Raw genomic sequence first — 20,322 nt, 5'->3', positions numbered from 1 at the left:
CGATGAAACGAGCAATTTTCGCTAAAATTCTGATATTTGTACAAACCATTGTTGACATTTTATTAGTATGTAGGGAAAGGAAAAGTTTATTCACGCGAGGCCGAGTCGAGGTCACAAATGATGTGAAATTCAAGAGCTACCTATACGAAATAGGTACCCAAACCTGAATAAATTTAACATATTTTCCAGTTAGGTATCTCTCGCGCCGCTGGCCAACTAAATAAATAAATTGCAAAAATTCTCATAGGAATTGACATGGGCGAAGAATGGTACTTTCAGAAGCACTATAGAGGTACCAGGCCATATATTTTACATGCATGCTCAACTCAACTCGACTCAAAACAAACCCTAATATACCAACACCTATCCCCTCTACCGGAATCACCACGTTAGGTAGGTATTCCATTAGTCTAGGTAGGTCACGACGAACACGAATCAAGTCCAATGGAAACGCATCGGCATTTGTATTTTTCTTTTTCGCGAGTTAATTCGATAAAAACATTTCCTGTGCTCGTACAAGTCAATCTAATCGTATAAGAATTAGAAATAATTAATAGCAATGTAATTACCTATACCTCTATGGTACAGGGGTAGGTACTCGCGTATATATCACGATACTATACCATACCATGTGTTTTTCTTAAATAGATCATAACATGTCACGTGGTGTTTGTCCGCTGTTTTAAAATCGCGTGTTTACCGTTCGCTTCTGGCGATTTGTAGTCAGGTTAAAGCGAAGAGACGGTACGTTCGCTTTTTCATACTCAGCTATCTTGTAAAAAGTTTATTTTTGGTTCAATCGCTCGTCTAGATCAAAGTCATTCTCGAACCAGCGAGACAATTTGGATAATTGAATCGCAAACTTATAACGCTTTCGGCTGCCAAGTACATAGTGTGTTATACTCGTACGTGGTGCTGTTTACCAGACAATTCGAGCTACAAGAAAAAAAAAATTTCCGACTTATAAATTACCTATATTATATACCAACAGTGCGTCGTTATAGTAATTTTTCGCGTCGATTATGTCTTTTGACGAAGAAAAGAATTTGAATACTAAACGACGCGGCAGTGTGGGTGCCTTTGTTCCTAAAAAGGTAAGATGTTTTTTTGATGCTTTTTTCACGACACTTACGAGCAATTTTACATCGTTTAGGTACTAACCGGAGACTCCTTTAGAGCACTATTACGTCAAATATTACCAATACTTATCGAAATTTAGCTTCACGTTCGTCTCGTATACATACACGAAATTATCCTCTTTGGCCTTTCACGTCTCCTATATCGTTCTTTTATCTCGAATACTTTGACACGTTAATGCGATTTTGAAAAAAAAAAAAATACCGTTTATTGAAAGCATCCTATCTCGAGAATCTATTTACCAATAGTTTGTATAGATGAAAAGAAACATTACTGCTAAAAGTTACACTTATCGATGGCAGATTGATCAAGATTCGAGAAATTAACGCGAATTATTGGAAACATTTCAAAAATTAGAATATTTTTGGGATCCCAGATTGCGCTTGATACGATTCGTTGTTATTGTTTTCTCTTTCTTTTTTTTTTCGATGTATGTTACTTACTTACTGATACAGCAGATAGATATTTTCGTTTTTATTCCTATACCTAATACTTACGCAAGAATTTAAACCATTATACACAAAACAATTCGTAGCTTCTGCGAGCTTTATTTCTTCGCTTAATATTTTTCGGATTATTTTTTTCAAACGTGCGTGACTTTATAGTCTACCTATATAGATTTTCAATTCTACACAGTTTTATTGCTGTTTTTTTTTGTTTTTTGTATTCGTTCGTCGATTAATTATATTTACCTGAAAAGCTCAACCTGTTTTCTCCTTCGAATTCGATAATAGGCAACTTTTCGATCGTCGGGTAATTTTATTGGAGAAAAATTATAAGGAGGAAAATATTATTATCTAATATCCACCTGTATTTTCCTTATCGATAATAAGAGTCGTCTGTCGTCCTCTCCGCAGAGTTTACGATGGCAAAAATTTCTCGATGGAATTTAAGTGAGTTGTTGGTGAAAGTTCATTAAATGGAAAAATCGATGTGAAATGTAATTGGAAGTATTCGAACTTGGCAGTGTGGAAATACTTGACGTATTTTCGTTGTAGGTACTGTAGGTATATATACATTACCATTACCACCTATACCTATTTCAAAAGAATGTACTGAATTTAAATTCAACTCTGAGTGAAAATCAATTTCGAACCTTTTTATTAAGAGGTACCATATACGAAATCGATTTACTCGTGATGGAATTTTTGCGACACCGTATTCTGTAATAATTGTCAAATTAATCAATGATCAGAAGGCTACATCAAATAAGAATGTTGACAGAGTTGAGATTATACATAAATATTTATAAAAACAAACTTCGATAAATTTTTAGAAAACATACATATGAGACAATTTATATTTACGAAAAAAATCTGAAATAAATTTCAGCAAAAGTATTTTACACTTTGTTAGGGTTCACTTGAATAAATTTACTTCTAATTATCCTCACCGCCACAATCCATTAATTTTAATTTTAAAAACGGAAAAAAATTTACTCGCCAAAAAAAAAGTTCGATACCTACTCAAATTTCCAAGTTTTAATAAGTTTTGATGTTTTCGTAGATAAATTCATTTCTTTGGGATGAAATTTTAAATGCATAATCTCAAGAATATTTTTGACAACATTTTTGGTTAAAATCATTAAAACTATTTTCATAGTATTCAAACAAACCAATTTCAATTTTTCCAAGTTTTTAAATTGTTTCATAAATACTTTTAATAGGTAGGTACCAATTTTTTAATCAATTTGAGACAAAGATGATATTCTTATTTCTTTTTAGAGAAAGGTGGGATAGGAGAAGAAGCAATTTTGCGAGAGGAGTTGGGGGAAGAAATGCGAAAAATGAATCAGGAAACTGAAATAATGGAATTATTGTTGAAACATGACGTAATAATCGAGGAATTAAAGGCAATATTCGGATACAAATTTCAACTTAGGCAGACTGCCAAATCTTGATCAGGTTTGCCAAATGTTGATCACTTTACAAAAGATTCATAATGATTTCAAAGATAAAAATGATCCAGGATGATTAAATTCTGACACCCTTGATGTATAAATTTGGAATTTTGCCTTAAAATGTTGAAAATTTTTTGAAAATGATTGAATTTATAAGGTATGTTTACGAGTCCTTTTCAAGTGATCCGAATGAGTAAGTAATTCTGAATATTTTCAGTTGAACATTGTGAAATTATAGGTAGATAAGTTCTCTTCTTTTGATTTTGAAGTTTCAGTTTCAAGTGAAAAATAGGTAGTTACTCGTATGTATCATTTTTCAACATTTGGAGAGCTGTATGTTTGGTAATTTTTTCTGAACATATTTCGAGCATTAGAACTTCAAATACCCTGGCATTTCAATAAAATGTTCTAATTTAATCTCATATCAACAAGTCTATTTTTTTTTTTTTTTTTTTTTTTTAATACTTACAAGTGTCAAATTAATAATTTTGTTGATCATTTCATCATTCGATGGAAGTAAGCTTAATTCCTTGATATTTCAATATCACATTAGTTTAATACTGTTGGACATTTACTGATCAGCGATGTGATTTTTTTCTATGGTGAAAGGGTGAGGAGGGTTCCACAAAAAAAACTGCGTCATCTCGATGATTGTTTATTGAAATGTTGGAAAATTAAGTATAGTTTTCTTTGATAACCATTTCAGCAAAAGCTAAAAAAAACTGATCTCGTATACAAAGTTTCTAACTTCACAAAAAAAAAAATCAAGTTCCAAAATACGTCAATTTTTTTCAGTAGATAATACCTACGTATTAAAATGAACAATTTAAAACAAATTTTTTCAATGCTGTTTACTTACAGATCGTTTTTTTAAAAATATTATCATTAAATTTTGTCATAGCGCAAGCGAGAAAATAATAATTGTATCTAACGTTTAAAAATTGTTTAATGTAACACTTTTTGTGATGCTTAACAAGTCAAGAATTTGCCAAGATGAATTGATTTTACAAACATTTGTTTCGCTCAGAGAATTCACGAGGAGGAGTGAAGAGTAGGTACGCTCATAAATTTTCAACAGATTAATAATTGAATAGATAAAAGATGTTTTGTTTTGGAAAATCAGCGCTGCTTGAGCTTACATTATAAGAATTTCATTATTATACGTTGTGTAGTACGAGTAGTTAGAGGTACCTACGTTTTGTATCGTTATCTCTATAAATTTGCATACGCATCGTTTGTATGGTTCGTAAGCCTTTAAAAACAACTTCATCTTTTGAAAGATTCAAATGTTGCGCAGCTCTACCCGTCTCTATAGATATGATTTATATTGCAACAGATTGGTTTTAATGACTAATTGAACGGATTACACGGTGATTAGAAAAAGGCGATCTTAAGTCATAATTAAAATTACAAATTGTTTTTATAATTTAATATTTTTGTATATAAGTAGGTGTAGGTAAAGGTACTTCATTTTCAACGAGTATCTACATCTATTTATCTATTTACCTGATCGAATATAGAGGGCTGGCCCCCAAAAATTACGGTAATTTTTGGTAAATTACAGGTAATTTGTTAATTCTTGGCTGAATTGATCAAAAGGGTCATTAATTCATCGAATTCGAGTTCATATTATAGGTGCTGAATTTCATGACAATTTTTTTTTACCAAAACTGGATATTCTACAAATCTGCTGGAGGCTCCAGAACGACTTGAAACTGACTTTAATCGATTCAAGAAGTCATAAATAGGATACAAATCAACTTTCAGCTTTATAATTCAAACTTGATCAAATTTTGATTTTTTTAAATGGAAGATAAGCTTAAGCCAAATTTGAATTTCCAAAAATTCACCAAAAATTGCAAATTGAAATCCAGTCCCTCTGCCGGTTGAGATTCCTCTCTTGTTGATAAAATTGGTTTTTGAAATTTCTTGCGACCCTGAAAGTTGAATTACAAAATGAGCTTTCGTCCAAATCTGTACGCATATACCTAATCAAATCCTCTCTAAGCAAGTAATTATATCTACATAGGTTCTTTAGTAAAGCTAATGTTGAAATAAAATAAATATTTAAAGCCTAACGTCAAGATGTTTGAAAGTATAACTATGCTTGGTAATTGGATTAGTAATGAGTGAACTACCCACGTGAAACCCGGCCGGCAGGTCATTTCAATTAACTCTACAGTCGTTTCCTACAACAACAAAAAAATCATCCCTTAACATGCAATCCTGAATTAATTAGCTCGTGAAAAAAATATAGGTATTCCATATTACCATATTCATTCATATATCTAGCTACTGGTGTGTTTTATGAATTAAAAAAAAAAAAATGAAATTTTCCCTCATCAGTGCAGACTACTATTTTAGAACAGACGTGAACTTGCACACACAGCTACCTACATATTTACGTAGGAACTTCTATTTTAGTCAAAAAGTAGGTATCCTTTCGACGATATTTTTCATTTGTAAAGTTAACATAGGTTTTCTTAAGGTCGTTCGGAAGTTTCCGTACCATGATCCGCGAGTATGCGAGTATTTCTCGGAAACCTGCTATTTTTCACCACGAAAAATATTTCTACTTTCTCGTATTCACCATTTTATCCATTTATCTTTGTCAATGATATAATTTGCATATTCTTATGGCATTGTTTCTGCTCATTTTTATCCCTTTTCGTTTCGTATCTACACAAAAAATGTATATCTACCTAGCATGATTTATAAATATTCTAAACTAAAATTTGTTTATTAAAAAAAAAAAAAAAAATTCTGATGCAGATTCAACGATAAAGTGAAGATATACTCATTCAAAGCAGTATATAGTAATCCTCTAAACATAATAAGCAACCAATTACTGTAAAGAGAAACACAAAAGTGTAAACAAACTAAGTATATAAGTACCTATAAACAACGATGATGCGCTGTTAGGAAAAATTTTTGATACACAGTTTGATGGCTTGTCAGTTTCAACATTGGATATTTGTACACGCGGCGGATAATCCGACACACCATCATTATAAATAGGTCAAAGTTATTTCAAAAAACATTTTACATTGTTTGAAGAAGAAAAGCTTATGAAACCATAAAAAATTTACCAAGACGAGCTTTTGAAATTCACAATATTGAACTTTTGTTGCGTTGTTTTTGACCTTGCTTGCTTTCTCATCATATATTCGCGTTTCCCAATTTGAAAAAAACCAATAGGAAATACATAAATGCAACTAGAGGGTTTTAAAAAGAGATTTTTAAAAAGAATTATCTTTTCATTTTATACTCTTTATTTTATTTCATCGCGAAATCATTTTTCATTTCGAGGTTATCCGCGTTTCAAATTGGTTCATTTTCGAGTAAATGTTTACTTCGAACGTAATTTTTAACCTTGGTAGAACGGTATTGTTTTCAAGAGGGTTTTTTTCTCATTTGTTGCTTTGGTTTTATATTTTAACGTGTATTTTTTAGTGTGTTTTTTATGGGTAAATTCGAACGAGCCATTTTAGGTGTAATACCTACGTTTCAATTGGGAAACGTGCTACATAAATACGAAAGCTCGAGCTTTTTCTATAATACTTATCTTGCCATTTTGTTTGGTGAAAAACAATTTTTTATTACAGTTTTTATATAATAGGCACCTACATGAAAATGTCTCTTATGTGTGGTTCAATTTACTTACTCACGATGCCCTATCAATGGTTGCTCAATTTCGGATTTGAGTAAACGATCGTATTTTTTAAACGTTTTTCAAACAATTTGCATAAAAAATGACTACCTAGTGGTCTTGAAACTATTTTTGGGAAATTTTGTTGGTCGATAAAAATATTTTTAGAACTAAGTATGAATATTTTAAATCAACAAGATAATTTGTTTGGAGGGAATTTTTCACCTTGATTGTTCCATTTACAGAGTTCCTTAAAAATGACATTTTAAAAAACAATCAAGTTGCAAGAAGAATATTTCAGCTTTACCCTAAAATTGATTGCCTATATTATTTTGTGGCCAACAAAAAAGCTTAGATTTCTAAAAAAAAAAAAAGGATTTTTCTCCACTGAAAAAAATTTTATTCAAAATAAATAGATGCAAGTTCAACTGTGTTGTGTTCTGTTGCAGTAAAAAGTGTTGATAATATTGACACTGACAATATGTACTGCAATATTTGACCTTACGCAAATAAGTATTTTACTCGAGTAATAAGTAAACGGTCTGATACTTACTTATGCAAAATTAATTGAAAATAAAATTGAAACTTACGATTCGAGAATAAGGTTTAATTAATGTATTGACGAGAACAAGAGAAAAGTTTTTTATTCGCGAATTAATTTTATGCGATGTTCTTCATTCTTCTGTAAATTTATTCACTTACGAATATATCGTACGTAATAAACAAGCATAATTATCACGAGCATTTATAATGATTTGAATTTCCTTCAAGACCTGAGACCTACGATTATACTCGTCTCTAGTCTGCGGATCTTTGACATGTACCTTCTTGATTGAATTTAATTCTGCTGTGAGCCAAGGGCCAATGCTCTCTATATGAAAGTGTAAAAAACGACGAATTCTCAAAATTCAACTAGGTGCCTTCTTTCTTTTTGAATGTTTGGATTAAATCGGCCATAAAATTTCAGATGAAAATTGTTTTAAAATAGCTAAAGATCTTCACGTGATAAGTTTTTTGAGAATTCATTAAAAAAAAAGAAAGATCAGCTCTTTTTTTTTCAATTAAGTGAGTACAAAACAACTGTGTTTTGAACTTTTTTTTGACAAATTTTTCAAATAATTTTTGGTAATTTTTAGTGATTTTGATACTCTTTTTTGTAGATATTTTTAACATCGTTTCAACACGTTTTCAATAAGTAACTACTCTTTTAATTCACGCATTTTTAGCAAATTTCACAAAACTTGCAGCACTTTGTGTCAATTTTCCAAGATTTTGATGCTTTTTTGAGAAATTTTACACTTAACGTTTTAATAATAATTTTTCAACATTTTTTCGTGCTCCTTTAGCACTTTTTCTAGTTTTTATTGATATTTATTTTTGTTTTGTATTTTGTAATACTTCAACTTACGGTATGTTTTACTGTTTGGGAGAAGTTTCATCATGCAAATTTTGTTGAAATTTTATCATTCCTTCGTCATTTTGTCGTAATTTTAATATACTTACTTTTTTCATGTTTTGAGCCATTTTTACAATGTTTTATTATGTATGTAGATATTTGTATTATGACGAAATGTTTCCGTTAGTTGATTGGTTTTAATTTTTTTTGTGTGTTTTTATTCTATTTTTGACATGTTTTTAAACTTTTTTTGTGCATTTTTTATCCAATTTCACTGACTTCCAATTATTTTTTGTATTTTACTTGTATGCTTTTTTTTTTTTTTTTTTTTTTTTTTACACTAACTTGCATTACTGTTCTTCAACTTGTAACAGTGTGGATGAGAGGGACTGCTAGAAGAAGGAATTATGATAATCTTCTCCTAAGGTGGTTTTCTGAGAAATATTCCATTGAAAATGAACATTTTCCAAATAAATACCTTAGTTCAGTGGCAAAATGTATATTTTGGGCGATAAACGGCAAATTATGATGAAGCTTTGAAATTTGGTATGATGAACAAGGACACCAGAAGAAAATTTTTAAGCCTGGGAGGCAATCGCCAAGTCCCATAGGAGGGGAATGGGGGTGATTTGGGGGGAGGGTTCAACCACCCATTTTTCCAAATGGGGCTAACGGGACGATATTGGTGTCAATTCCATATGATTGAACCCCACTGAGTTCGAAAATACCATTACTTTCAAAATCTGAGGAAGAGGCATGCCTCAAATTTGAGATTTTCTGAGTGAAGTTTTGGCATTTTTCTCAAAAATACCCCAAAATTACAGTTTTTTAACCCTAGACGACACGCTGACCTTCCATCGACATTTTTATGGTCATTTTCGGATTCTACAGGTCAATTACAATGCGAATCGACCATCAATACTTTCGCATACCTCTACCGTGGGTGTACAGAGGGGTCTAAAGGGGTTAAAAATTGGCGTTTTTTCAGCATTTTCTCGCAAAAATCGGGGTTTTTGAACTGTGCACCGGATACAATTAGCGGGAGAAGGTTCTAATGTCGATTTTCGAATACTACAAAGCAAATGCCATCGAATAAGTCTCGGAGGCACTTTTTACACCCCTCCTGGGAGGTAGTAGAGGGGGTCAAATTTGACCCTTATCTTGCTTATGTTGAATCAATTTTAAAAATGTAATCAACGTAAGTGTATATTTTCTTACTATACCGAGGTAATGATGTTTGTATCAATGTTTTTTGTACCGTCGAACCCGCATTTGCAATCATTTTTTCGATTCCAAGGGGAGGGGGGTGAGACCATATAGGGGAGTAGGTCTATTTTTCACAAAAAATCGACATGTACATATATCAAAATGTAGGTTTTCAAGGACGCTGATTTCAGAAATGCTATCAGTTTTTCATTTTGGTTGAAGCTAAGGGGATGATACTGCATTTAAGGGGTGGGGGATGACATTTTTCACAGAAAATCGACATGTATATCACAAAATGAGAATTGCTTTTTCACTTCATTGGGAGTTATAAAAATATTTTTCCAACTTTTTCCTCGGGTATAGCTTTCTCAACCTCATTCTCACATTATTCTTATGAGAGGTCTAAGCGTACACTTACATGGAAATAGTGTCTTTGGAATGAAAAAATTAGATATGAAAGTCTTGTTAAAATATCATGATTATGGAATACATAGTAAAATCATATTCAAGATGCACAAATTTTTTATGCCACAATAACAATTTTTACAAAAATTTTTCTTGAAAATTTCCACAAAAAATTTACACCGTTTTTCTAAACAAGTAGGTAATTGCAGAAGATGATATTTTATCAAAGTTTAGATAGAAATTTCGAAAAAATCGATTCACTTTACCCGCAGCTTCTTCCCTCGTCCCTCCACAATTTCTTTCAAGTTATTCAAAAATTTCACTCAAATGGGACTTATCACTTGGGTAGGTATAAGTACCTACTTACGAGTACATTTTTTTGTGAGCGAGAAAGGTGACAACAAAGAAAACCCAATCTAGTTTCAGGTTTTAGGGCTCCATATATAAAATGTTTGTTTACATCTTTTCACTTGCTCACACCTTCGATTTCAAAATACTCGTAACAACTCTCATTTTGAAAATTTCAGTTTGCTTATTATTTTTGAGTTCTAGCTATCCTCGATATCAAAATGTTCATTTTTATTTTTAAGAAAAAGCTGTACCATACTCTTTGAATTATACACGTCAAGACATTTTTACTCAATACTCGATTTCAAAAAGAAAAATTGCAATGTTTGAAGATATTTTATTCATTTTTCGGTCCCCAGAGGTTACAAAACGTACGTACTTATAGAAGATATGTATGTAGATATTCGAGGTAAACTGATGATTTAGAATGCAGGTACCTATACCCTACATCATTACGTACTATAACTGTGTAGAAGAATTGAACCAGAAAAAAGCTAATACGTAATGTATTGCTTGAATACTTGTCCGTGTATATAAAATATGAATAGTAAAATAGCAAGTATTATACGTTCCTCCTTTCCAACAGGCGTAGGTATCCGTACCTACATTATGTATATGTATCTTTACAATTGCAAAGGAAAAAACAGTAATATGAACGCAGCGACGACGTCGTCGTCGTCGTTTGAAAATAAGCTATAAAAATTTCTCTCGTATTTACGCCAATATTCGCAAAAAGAAAAGCTCGAGTAAACATACTAAATATGAGAATACTTATGGAGTAAACAAAAAAATTACACGTACTTATTTCTTACAAATAATATGCATTATCTAGGGTACCTACACTTTTTACATCATATTTACGCGGCGTATAAACGGGCAACATATTTACACGATGAAAAGGATAATAAAATGATTTAAATTAGGCTATAGTGTAATTACTTTCATTTGAGAAAATTTCTATTGTTCGTATATGGTTGGTAGGTATATATGTAATCCGATGTAATGGGATAACCTTCCAAATCAATTACTTCACGTTTCAACGAATATATGAACTAATAACTCATTAACGTGGTATTACATTAAGTAAATACCACAACACAAATTAACGTAGTTATCATCTGACCAGGCTATAAATAGTTTTTTTCCCTACCATTTTGCTTGATTAGACAAAATCCCTTGTTTAATCGTTGAATGCGATTCTAATTTAACGTAATTTTTTAATATCTGCTTAAACGTGACAATGAAATAATGGGGTTGGATAGGTAGGTACTTATTAAAAAACTCCATTGAATTGTTATTTATTTTATGCTGCAGCGAATAGAGGTTACGTAGGTATATCTACCCACGTCTTGATGTATTAAAAGTTTCGTTACCTTGTGAGCTTGTTTATAAAAAGTTTGAACCCTGAAATTCAAAAACTCTATAGGTACCTAAACGATGAAGCCTTTTCGTACAAAATGTGCCTTTTAAACTACTTTTATCGATTATCAATTTAAATTATCTATATATGCGTACATGCCACGCTAACTGCGTATAACGTTTTGCATCATCTGCAGACAATAAAAAAATACAAAACAACAACTTTTCCGCGAAGACGGTACCTATTAAACTCACATGTAACGATATAAATGGTCGTTTTTATAATACCTACTTTGACGAGCCCCATATGCGCCCACTCGTATTTCATTCAGTCTTCGGTGTTATATGTATTACGTAAAACAAAGCAGTAGAAATGTTTAATCGAACGAATGGATTTATTTTTTAAACTCACGTTTTTGTACAACGTTTTAAAAATTAGGTATTTTTTCCGTGGGTGGATTATTTTTCAAGTTGAAAGGTTTTTTTTTGGGAACTGAATTTGAATTAGGTCTTTACTGTATAGTATCCGGCGATAATTCAACCACTTATGGGATTAAGAAAGTTAGGAATGGTGGTGGAATTTATACACTTTTTGATGCTGGAGGGTTAATTCTGTCGGATTTTTGATTCTTCAAGTTCAAGGTCAGATTCAGGATTTTAGCACCTTCATGGAAAGAAATTTTGAGCAAAAGAAAAATGTTTGAACCAGACGAAGAGAAATCCACCAGGCTAAATTTTAGACGTTGAATTCCATTCTTTGATTTTCGGTGACTTTTTTTTTATCAAATTGGGAAGCCCTGGAAAAATTTTTATTTTAAATGAAATTTAATCGAATTTTTACTCGTATTACCAAAAATTTCAACATTCTTGTATTCCATTTTGTATCAGGCTGAATACTACAACAATTTATCTACTTGTTTAATTTATAGGTTCAAATGAAATTTCAGTATAATATTTTTCCAAAATTGGATCTCAGCCAAATGGTCCTATACTTGAATTTAGAGTAAACAAACGCATCATACATTGTATTTTGTTATAGTTTGTTTACCTAACTAAATTTCCTTCATATGACAATAGAACACACAATGGGATCAACCGTGATCAACATTTAGCACACAATTGTATCCGGAATTGATTGCCATAAAATACAATACGCACAGACCTGTAAATATCTAGGCAATTCATCATCTCTGGACAATAATACTTCGGCACGCAAATAACCAATTCAAAGTTTTTCAAACGAGTACACACATATTACCGAAGCTTTCATGTAATGACCTTTTCTCCAATCTCGAATACGCCTATGTAAGCCTGTACGTAGATTAAATAGGTAAATATGAACATTGTGTACAGATAATGTGTAAGCTTGTTTAATGCGTAAAGCGAAGTACACCTCTACCCTGCGTAAGCTATTTCTATCTATATTCAACTTGGTACAATGAACATTATGCGGGTAAGTAAACTAGGTAGCCAAGTTTTCTGTTTTCCGCGGCATTGTATTGAAATTTTAAATTCTCGCGTAGTTTCATAAAAACACCTCGTATAATAGGTACCTACGTAAAAGAACACAGAGTGCATAATAAATTTGAAAAACATAAAAGCTGGAATTCAACTAAGTAGATTTTTAGCAGGTACTTTTCTTTCCAGTTCCTTTTTTTTTTTTTTTTTTTTTTTTTTTTTTTAGGTTTAGATGGCCCTTAAATTTATTTAAAAGAAGTGCTTATTTACTATGGCGGTTTGTGCGCCAGGAATCAAAAAATAGGTGTGCGTGATTTCTTCTGGTAAGAGAAACGCTTAATGTGGAACTGTGGAGGCATCGCTGAATAAACCTGAAGATTAGTCAAAAATTTACTTACCTATTCATTGGATTCATCGAACTACGTAATTTTAGAAAAATTACAGTTCAGTTTCTTTTTCTCAGGGGTTCTCAATAGTTACGTAAACATATCTATCATTTACAAGGAAGGTATTCCAACGAGCGGAATAATTTCTGAACCGGATAAAGCTGATTCGAAAGAGCATAAGAAAAATACATCACCGGCCAAAATTTTTCGGTGTTTAAGTGTATTTTGCGATTCTTATGGTGTATTTTCGAAAATCTTTGGGCTAAAAAGCGAAAAAAAATCAAAATTCCATCAAATTGATCTAGAACGCTGAAATTTGGTATGAGCCTTATTTTTGAACTTCCAAATCGATTTGAAATGGTTCCCAACTGTTTTGAGTACTTCTGGAGCCTCCGGTAGATTTTCGAAAATTGAAATTGCCACAACTTTTTACCTAATGAAGTTGAACGGCTAAAATTTTCTGTATACCCTAATTTTAATATTCCTGGTCGATAGAAAGTGGTTTGAAGCCATTTCTAGAGCTTTCAGCAAGTATCTGGAGATTCCAGTTTTCCAAAAAATGCCATAAGAATAGCCCAGATTTACTTGAGCTTGTATAAACGCGATTTATACTTGTTCATGACTCATTTGATCGACGATTCGGAACCTTTTATTTTTCTCTTGAAAAATATAAGGTATTGAGTCGGCAGAAACCGATTATAGTTGTTTTTTTTTGAAAAAAGGAATTTCCAAGAAGTTGGTGTGTGGGTCGCAAAAAAAATGTTGGAAAATTTTTGAGCAAATTTTACGAAGACCTTCAGGTACTAATTTAGAGTTGAAAATCACTCAAAAAGATGTCGCACTGGAGGTGTCTTTGGAGGGGAAATATGAATCTTCAAAGAGGAGACATTTAAAAATTTTTTTTTCGTGCTAGCTCTTATCCAATATTCAAAATAAATGTTCCTACCTAATTTTGTCAAAATCCATCGACTTTTTTTTTGAAACCGTTCTTAATTGATTTACCAATTTGAAATTTTTTTGTATTCTCAGCTCACGTTTTATTTTCAAAATTTCATAAAAAATCGAAAGCATGGATTCTTGAAAGTTGGAATTTCCTCAAAATTCCGCACAGTGCTCTTAGCAAGCCCTAAATTTGCTTAACAATCTAATTTGAACATGCTAAGTCGATTAGAAGTGGTTTCAAACTGTTCGTGATTCTTCTGCTATTTTTTAGAAATTCCAGCATGTCGTCTGTTGGGTCAGAAACTATCAACTCCAAAATAACCAATTTTGAGCTTCTCAGGAGCCTCCAGGAAATTAAAATTTTTTTGAAAGAGCAAAAAATGTAATTTAGCACCTGCAACTTTGATTGGTGCTAATTAAAGACCCTTTCTTAATAGCATCTCATGAATCAAAAAGCAATTGGAAAATTATTGAAATTAAATAAATACCTACCTATTATGAAAAAATAGGAACATTTGTTTGCAATTTCAACAATTCTCAATCATTAAATAAAATTGATATCTGAAGACTCGACTTGCCCTTCTACATCGCATCTCAAAAACAAAATTCAGTCGAAGTAGGTAAACAAAACAAAATTTGCGTTCAAAATACATAAAATCCCATTTCGTAAACAGAGAAGAATATGTCGATGAGTTAAAAAAGAAATCCTCTAAAGGCACACTCGACGCAATCATTTATCACTCCCTCCTCTAAAGCGTCCTCTTCCTCAACAAAATTACACGTAAAATGCCACGAAGGAGAAAATAATTCGCTCGCTTACAAACTAGGTAGGTAGGTTTAGGTACCACTACGAACCGTTCGAAACTTGCGAAATGTTTACAACTTTCGGCACATGTCGGAATAGCGTGCAATAATTTCAAAGTTTCCAGTGTTGCCAAAACAAAGTTCAAAAAATGTAATCGACTTGTTTACCAAAAATTCTCCAAACCCGGCGAAGTATTTCAAGCGAGAAAATGTATTTTCGTCGCAGGTTTTGTTTCCTCCTTTCTCTCTTGCCTTCTCCTTAGGTATTTATTCTGAACAAGGCTCTAGAGTTTCTGTATGGTAAATAAATCCACTTTTATCTTCAGCATATTCGATTGAAGAAATCAAATTTCACTCGTATTAAAAATTCATCGTTCATTGATGGGGTTTCTCAGGTACGAAAATTTGTTGTTTTAGACCACCTCAATCATGTTCAAATATTATCGTGCTTTGCCCTTAATTAATCCATTTTTCGAAGGCTATTTCGATACAATCGTCTACCAAAATTAATACAATACTATGGTAGGTATATTATTTTCATTATCTCAACCCCACCTCCTTCTTTAAAAATACCCAGGTATAGATAACGAATTTTCAAACCCATGTTTTTCCTCCGATGAAATGAAAAATTCATAACGAACGCAAACAGGAAAAGAGTAGGTATAAAGAGAAAATAAACACAATAAATTCGCGTGTTATTATTTCAACGTGTAGACTTTCGGTAAAAAATAAATTAAACCAGATGAAATTTCGTTTTCGTTGATGAAATAAACAATCGCCGAATGCTAAATACTCACTCACCTAGTAGTAGTTGTTTTGTATGTTTTGATACGCGTTTTTGAATGAACTTGAAAATGCGTAGTAGTTTAACCTTCTTCTGTTTCGCCGCTGCGTTTCAGCTTTTGCACTCCACTTACGTAATACGCCGAAAACATTGCGTACCCTTTTCACTCCAGCACAAGCACGCGGAAATTCGAGGGTTCTACATCTACATTTTGGGAAAATGCGCCATTATTTCACAACACCAGCTATGTTTTCGAGTAAACAAACAGCATCCTCGTGCTAGAGAAAAATTATCTACTTGTTTATTTACATTCTCTGCTGCCGGAAATAATACGGTTATCTATTCGAAAAATCGTAGCTGTTGGTGAAAATATATCCAAACATTGTAGTTCAATTTCATGTAAATGCAATGACTGTGATAATTGTTTCATTTTAATTGAAAAAAGTAATTTTTTACATTTTTGGTCATTTGAGGGTGATTTGCTTATCTTTTGGTATACAGGCTTTTTTTTAATAGGACGTTTTTTTTCAATATAAATGCCTACTTCTTAAAAAAAAGATAGGTACCGAGGTACCTATAATAAATTGTTCTGTGGAGCGAAGAATTTGTCGTGTTTTTTTTTTCAGTGATCAAATTGGATTAAATTTAAGCCATATGAATAAGTTTGAGAAATTTAATTCTTTAATGAGATAGAATGACACTTATCGAAAAGTTCAAAATACCTGCCTACGTCGAAGAGAGGAACAGACAATTACTTCAAAGTTCGATTAGAATTTTTTTCAACGCTGAATTCAAATGATTTTTTTAGGTTTCATTTCGTGATAGGTGCGAATCATTAAGTAGGTATGTGTCTTAAAATTGTTTCGTATTAAATCAAATCTCTTCTTTCAAAACGAAATAGGTACCTATAACGTGTTTATTTACCCAGCATAATTAAATTTTTGATGAGGTAATTTTACTGCATAATATAAGTTAAGTATTATGTTGGATGTTTCTGGGTTTTTAGATTGAAGAGAATGTCTTTGACGAAACAAAAAACCACATGAGTCGTGGTCGATCGAGTATTATTCCCAATGGTGGATTAGCAGCTTTTGAACCCCTAAGCTAAGAACCATTTGCTGCACCACAGCATTTTGAAAAGGAAGAAGTTTCGAAATATGCAAAAAAAATTCTTGATAAAACACACCTTGTAACGATAAGATTGACGAAATTTTCTGAAAAACGTTAAAAAATAAGGATGCGAGAACAAACATTTTTTGAACAAATTGCTTCAGAAGGTGACAATCGCTTCATTTTGTATTTATTGCAACAAATTTTCATCCACAAAGGGGACAGCGACTGCCCCCTTCACCCTTTTAATTTGGCCAAGCCACCGTTGATGGACTATTGCAGTGTTGAGGGTTACATTTTTGTGCCATATGAATCCAATTTTGGAGAATTGAATATATTTTTTTCCTTTAATGATTAGTGTAATATTTTTATTTTTTCAAATTTGGTGCCCCTCAAAATTTTTCACCCCAAACGGCCGCTTTGTCCACTCATAGGGTAATCTGGCACCATTCTTGTTGTTGTTTTACTTATACGTATGTATAATTACCGTATTTCAACTAAAAAGTGGAAATATGTGAAAAATCAGCTACAATACCTGTTGAAAAAATCTCATGAACGTTCAAAATTTTCCATAATTACACATCTATAATTGAACGATAAATCGATACACAATCGATAAATCTGACTCACAACAATATTAAACTTGCCTAACATTCGACAAATCGAAAACAAACTTCAACAAAATAAATGTAAATATTTATTACAAACGGTCATTGACCTAACGATCAATAAACCAGACAAAAGAGACTGAGCAAAATGCTCGATGACTTTACTTTACGACGACAAGAATAATATTAACGCGAACGAACTTATTAACTAACGAAAACAACGAAAAAACAACAATAATTTAACAGCCAACAGTTTACGCGATTTTACGAAAAGAACTAAAAAACCATTTTATACGTAACCAACAATATATATATCGCGAAACCGAAATTTATTTTTAATAAAAAATAAAAACTTAAAAGTTACCGAACATAGTTCGTTACGGTTACGATTCCAATTTTGCCAACACCCCACCATAAAAATATTTTCCCTAACACGCGTACCACTAAAATAAACGTAAAACTTGTTGCTTCTTATCATTACCGGTGTTTGTAAACACTTTGAAACAAAAATATTTTTACAGCAAAATTTCAGTTAAACTATACTTAAATTACATAAAAATCGACTCGAAGACTTAATTTAAGCGTTAAATAATGACTCACAGAGTCTGTCGAATACGGTACGTGTCGTGGCTTTGGTTAAAATATCGGCAAGTTGATCCGCCGAAGATATCTTTTGCAAGTAAACGATCTGTTTTGTGACTAAATCGCGTATATGATGATAACAGACATCTATATGTCTGGTACGTTTCGATTCGACCGTATTCGCAACGGCAATCGCTGCATTAGAATCGCAATACACCGGTACGGTGTCAATACGAACTTCTAATTCGACAAACAGATTTCGCCAAGCCAAGACTTCCTTTCCAGACGTACTTAACGCAACGTATTCAGCTTCACACGACGAAAGACTAACACAATTTTGTTTCTTGACTACCCAGTCAATTACGTTACCATAATGTAACACAAAAATTCCAGACGTTGACTTCCTATCTAAACAATCACCAGCGAAGTCCGAATCTACGTACACTCTTACAGAGTGTTTATCGACTACTTCAGGTATTACGTAGGTAAGTTTCACGTCTAACGTACTACGTAGATACCTGAGAATACGCTTACTATATTCGAATAGCTCCTTGTTTGCCAAGTGCTGGTATCTGCTTAGAAAGTTTACAGCAAAAGCGATATCGGGACGTGTTCCCCTTGCTATGTAACTTAAACTTCCTAAGAGACCACGCACTTTGGTTTCATAACTTTTATCGAGCTTGAGATTGGTAATTTTCAAGTTCGGTTCCATAGGAGTTAAAATACTATTTGAGTTAGACAGCCCGTAATCATTTACTAACTGCTCGATATACGTGTTTTGATGAATTTCTAACTTGTCTTTACTACGATTAATTTCCATACCAATAAATTTCTTACATTGTTGCAGATCTCTTATTCCAAAACGCTCATTCAAACGCTTGACCAACCACTCGATAAGACGATCATCGCAACCTGTAATTAGAAAATCGTCTACGTAAACGACAAAAACGCAACGTAGAGGATTTTCGGCATCGAAATACACACAAGGATCGACTTTACTCCTTACGAAACCGAGCGAAAGTAAGTACTCGTTCAATTTTACGTTCCATGACTTGGGACTCGTTTTTAATCCGTATAACGATCGTTTGAGTATATATACGACACCTTTATCTTCATTAGTCCCTTTCGGTGGGTTGAACATAATACCTCGGTTTATATCTCCATTGAGAAATGCAGTACTCACATCTAGCTGTCTCAACTGCCACTTGTTGACCATAGCTAGATTGAGCATCGAGCGTATTATCGGTTGATTAGGTGTTGGAGCGTAGATTTCATCCAATTCATAGAAATGATTGTCTTTGAAACCACGCAACACCAATCTCGCCTTAAATTTCACCCCACCATTCGAGTTGATTTTTTTCTTAAGAACCCACTTACTGTCTACCTTCGAGTAATTATCTTTATTTACGCTTTTTTCAGATGCTGAATACCAAACGTCTTTGATCTCCATCGCCTTTAACTCTTCATCTATCGCTACACGCCAAAATTTCGACTCAGGACCGTTTAACGCTTCTTCATACGTAAGGTCATCGACCCCAGCGAGTGCAAAACAAGCAAAATCATCGGATCGATCGTCGGTAACCGAAGTATCAATCATACTACGATCAACGTTAATTTCACCGCTACGTTCGGCTTCGCTTAACTCATCTGGATTTACCCAAGATGAGCACCCAGGAGCTGGCTCTACCGAACTACGTACATCTTGTTGATTCGTAGGTATGATATCTACGTCTTTTATACTTACAGTTACAGACGTTTTGATCAAATGATCGTTGATGATATCGTGTATCTTACGCGTTTCATCTACTTCTACGCAACTCGAATTCGTAAATTTATTTCGTAGAACATCGTACAATACATAACCTGTCTCTGTAAAACCGAGTAAAACCATATCGATCGACTTCTCATCAGTTTTCTTTCTCTTTTCAGGCGGTACCAGAACTCGTGCAACGCTTCCAAACAATCTTACTCTCGATAAATCCGGCTTTCGGCGATTCCACAGCTCGTACGGTGACAGATCGTTCAAGGCAGAATGCGGTAAACGATTGTACACGTAGTTCGCCGTGTATGCAGCGTAAAGCCAAAATTTATTCGTTAACCCGCCTTCGTATAACAGAGCTCGCATTTTTTCCTGGATGGTTCGGAAAAAACGCTCGACGGTGCCATTATGCTGCTTCTCATACGGCTCACTGTTCTGCATCGATATGCCTTTCTCATCGACGAACTCTTTGAAGGTACCTCCGATAAA

At 32.9% G+C, this 20,322-nt stretch overlaps 1 protein-coding gene across 2 annotated transcripts in view; it reads left to right on the top strand.

Annotated features, from left to right (window-relative positions):
- The first annotated feature begins 657 nt into the window (after positions 1-657).
- The window catches only part of LOC135836255 (uncharacterized protein ZK1073.1), a 67,123-nt gene continuing 47,458 nt past the window's right edge, over positions 658-20,322 (top strand). The window contains exon 1 of one of the 2 annotated variants that reach the window (XM_065350976.1): positions 658-1,094. In XM_065350976.1, the coding sequence (XP_065207048.1) occupies positions 1,023-1,094 (72 nt within the window). In that variant the 5' untranslated portion in view covers positions 658-1,022. The remainder of the gene's footprint in view (positions 1,095-20,322) is intronic. The other variant, XM_065350973.1, reaches the window with a different exon arrangement.

The sequence above is a fragment of the Planococcus citri genome, chromosome 2 (genome assembly GCF_950023065.1).
Source record: "Planococcus citri chromosome 2, ihPlaCitr1.1, whole genome shotgun sequence".
NCBI lineage: Eukaryota > Metazoa > Arthropoda > Insecta > Hemiptera > Pseudococcidae > Planococcus > Planococcus citri.
Note: the sequence above shows the minus strand (reverse complement) of the source record. Positions and strands in the feature narration are given on the sequence as shown.